The 3299-nt window shown below is 42.8% G+C and overlaps 1 protein-coding gene across 1 annotated transcript in view; it reads right to left on the bottom strand.

The window, feature by feature from the left end:
- LOC127751503 (esterase SG1-like) overlaps positions 1-2290 on the bottom strand; it is an 18147-nt gene extending 15857 nt beyond the window's left edge. Inside the window, exon 1 of the mRNA XM_052275148.1 lies at positions 1836-2290. Coding sequence (XP_052131108.1) covers positions 1836-2093 — 258 coding nt within the window. The 5' untranslated portion in view covers positions 2094-2290. The remainder of the gene's footprint in view (positions 1-1835) is intronic.
- Positions 2291-3299: the final 1009 nt, after the last annotated feature.

Genomic DNA, 3299 nt, shown 5'->3' with positions numbered 1-3299 from the left:
CCGAGTCCGGATCTTCCCCACCCTCCCCTCATAGAAATTTCATTTTCGGGTCAAGTTTTTAATTTTCTGTTAAAGCGTTAAACCAAAAATAAGTTTGAAGTTCTATTTTTGGTGGTAGAGAACTTGAGTTGTGCGCTGGTTCTCTCGTTATCTTCGCTGCACGATTGAGACCAAGATTGAGCCTTTTCTGATAGTATGATCTTTGAAGAAAGACGGTATACATGCAATCGACACCTCGAGAGCATCACATTCTAACGAAGACACTCTTCATGGTGTTACGAAAGACTTCCACTGTAAAAAAAATATGTTTGTACATGTACGATATATTTTGTATTTTGCCATTTACAAAATGAGTCGTACATGTAATGGACGACTTCCCACTCTCGCTCACTATACGATTTTAAGTCGATTCGCGGGGCTAGTAAATTTTACAATTTTAAATTGAAATTGTACGACTTCTTCCATGGAAAATTTTCCGGTACCTGGTACGTCTTTTTTCATAGTGTCGAAGTGTTAGTTTTGTAGTGTAGGAATGGGCTCTTTGTATTGGCTTTGAATAAGTGTGGTGGCACAAAATCGATCGTCCAAAACTGTGCAAACTCATTTTTAACCGTTGGAGAGGGTACAACTTTTGAGAATTTATGACTGTCATTGTAATAAACGGATTAAAACTGTAGTTAATGCTGTAGATAATTTTTACAGTGCAGAGGTGGGCATCAGGTGAGACACTTAGACGCTTCTCTTATTTCAGTGTACAAGTACAAGAAGTTAGAGATGTAACTGTCCACTAAAAGTACGTTAATTAGTTGTAAATGTAAGACAAAAGGGTACCGCAGTCATAATTCTAAAAATTCTTACGCTAACTAAGTGTCCCCCAGGTATTTCAATATGGAAAAAGAAGACTATATAATTGTTGATGACTTTGAACCCTAAGAAAAGCTTGTCGGAAACGAAGGTGTGACTCGGATCGCCGTTTTTTGTCAGAATTTTGATGATATTTCACCTTTACTTTCTCAACACTGTACGTACAGATTTTGTTTTCAACAAAACGTTTTTCTCATTTTTCGGTAGATTTTTGTGTCGAGTTTCATCTGATCAGATTGTGAAAGACCAATGGGTGGAGGAAAAGCACTTGCTAGCGAGCAGAGAAAGGGAGGCCAAAATCGATGTAAAGGTTCGCGTTGCACAACATTCTCACATGTAGAACACGTGTAAAGCGTTTGAGACTTATAACCATGCCCCTTTGTCCCAGAGCAGCCTTAAATAAGGACGATGATTCGAATCACAAACGCCCAACCAGCACAAATTCCGCTGAGTTAGTAATAGGATAGTACTAAGCAGAATGTCTGATCGGCCAGTAGGTAGCCAGGTGTATGATCAAGTGTCGGACTGCACTTTCGTACCGAACAGCGTTGGATAGAGCACAAAATTGAACATACTCGACGCGTTCGTGCAACAATATCCTATCTGTTTCGCTGCCCCGAAAGACTAGCCTATCTGTTTTTCGGCGCTTTCTGCATCGCTGTCTTCTTTTTATTGTGAGTTTGCTAATATTAACAGTAGGAAAAAAGTGAACACTGCTGCGTGTTCCTTAAAGATCAAGGTACAAATGGCATTTTTTATTATTTTTCTACCGTTAATATTAGCAAACCCTCAATGAAAAGAAGACAGCGCTGCAGAGAGCGCCGAAAAACATATAGGCTAGTCTTTCGGGGCAGCGAAACAGATAGGATTTTGTTGCACGGACGCGTTGACAAACCACTATTCTTCCAAGCAACAGTTTAAAACTGTAGTTGGTGCTGTAGATTTTTCTCACTGTGTGCGACCTAACTCACCTTGAATCTTCTGTTTCCAACTGGCACCTTGGCGTATGGCACCCCGAAGAAGGCCGCGTAGTCCCTGGGCAAGGAGCCACTCCGAAGCCCGGCGCTCGTCAGCTTTCTTCCGAGAATGGAGGAGCCCTGGTCGGTGGTGACGACGGGAAAGTCGTCGATCAGAGCAAGGGCGGGCGTGAGCAGGGCGGTGAGCACGGAGGTGAGCAGGAGGGCCAAGGGCAGGGCCAAGGGTAGGTCACGGGTGGCCGGGGACGGCATGGTGAGCCGTGAGCGAGATCGTAGCGACGAGAAGTCGGTCCCATGCGGTGACTACATCCAGTGGTCAGAGATGTGGTATATAGTGTAGGTAGAAAGGGGGATGGGGCTAGAATTCGTGCTACGGACAAAATGTGCTTCCAAGACGGACTCGTTCACGCGTTCACTTCTTCTTTAGAACTATCCTCAACGCAACTGAGCAGAAGTATCACAGAAGAGGCCCCCCACTCAGAACCACTTGACAGATATCAGGGAGATTTTGGCTGAGCGATTAGCGAAGCCTATTACTCTACTGCCCGAAACAGCTTTATTCTGTTTGTGTGTCTGTGAGTGTGTTTGTTCATGATAACTGGTCCAGGAATCGGGAGAAGGGGATTACTGCAAAACCGTCAGGTTTCAGGAAGCACAAAATACTGTCTACGCTACGATTTCAAAAAAGTTGTGAACTTGTATGTTTCATTCTTAGTTTTTAAAGAGCGCTTGATAAAACGGTGAGGGTAGAGGTAGAATATTTGATATGGACCCTACCTAGATTTATAAAAGTTATCTGCCATAAAACTATGCGTAAAGGAATATAAGTCGAGTTACACCTAGTAAATGTAAATGAGTGATTTTAGCGGTTAGAAGAACAAGAAGAAGTTTTCCCGAAGCGGCTGCTAGCAGCCGCCCGCGTTCAACGTTGTATTGCGCCCATTTGAGCCAAATTTGGTATCATTTTCATCGGAAGCTAGAGAGGGGAACACATAAAATAGCATTTGAACATAGGTGACGAATTTTTCAGGTTCGATAGTAAGATATGGTGTTAGTTTGTTAAAATTGTAAACATGAACTATTATTTTCATTGAGTATCACTAAATACAGGGCCTGGAAACGCAATGGTCCGGTCCCGGCCGAGGTGCGATACCAGCGAAAACAGCTTGTTTGGGGGAAGCTTATGTGAAAAAAGGTTACATCTCCGGTAAAAATCACGAAGAGACTCGGAAAGCTGATGAAATTTGCCGTGTAGTAGGTCTTGTATAAAACATGATACTGTCACGAGTGCGCGAAAAAAAATGATAAAAAAACATGGTTTTTCGACCCTACATAACCTCACTCTAGCAGACGGAACTTTGTGCGTGGATTTGACCACGACAAACATTACTTTCGGGCTAAGCATGTAGCCTACTACACGTCAAATTTCATCAGCTTTCCGAATCTTTTCTTGCTTTC

The sequence above is a fragment of the Frankliniella occidentalis genome, unplaced genomic scaffold, assembly GCF_000697945.3.
Source record: "Frankliniella occidentalis isolate FOCC.00 unplaced genomic scaffold, Focc_3.1 Scaffold525, whole genome shotgun sequence".
NCBI classification, from domain to species: domain Eukaryota; kingdom Metazoa; phylum Arthropoda; class Insecta; order Thysanoptera; family Thripidae; genus Frankliniella; species Frankliniella occidentalis.
This window is presented reverse-complemented; position numbering and strand designations above follow the sequence as displayed.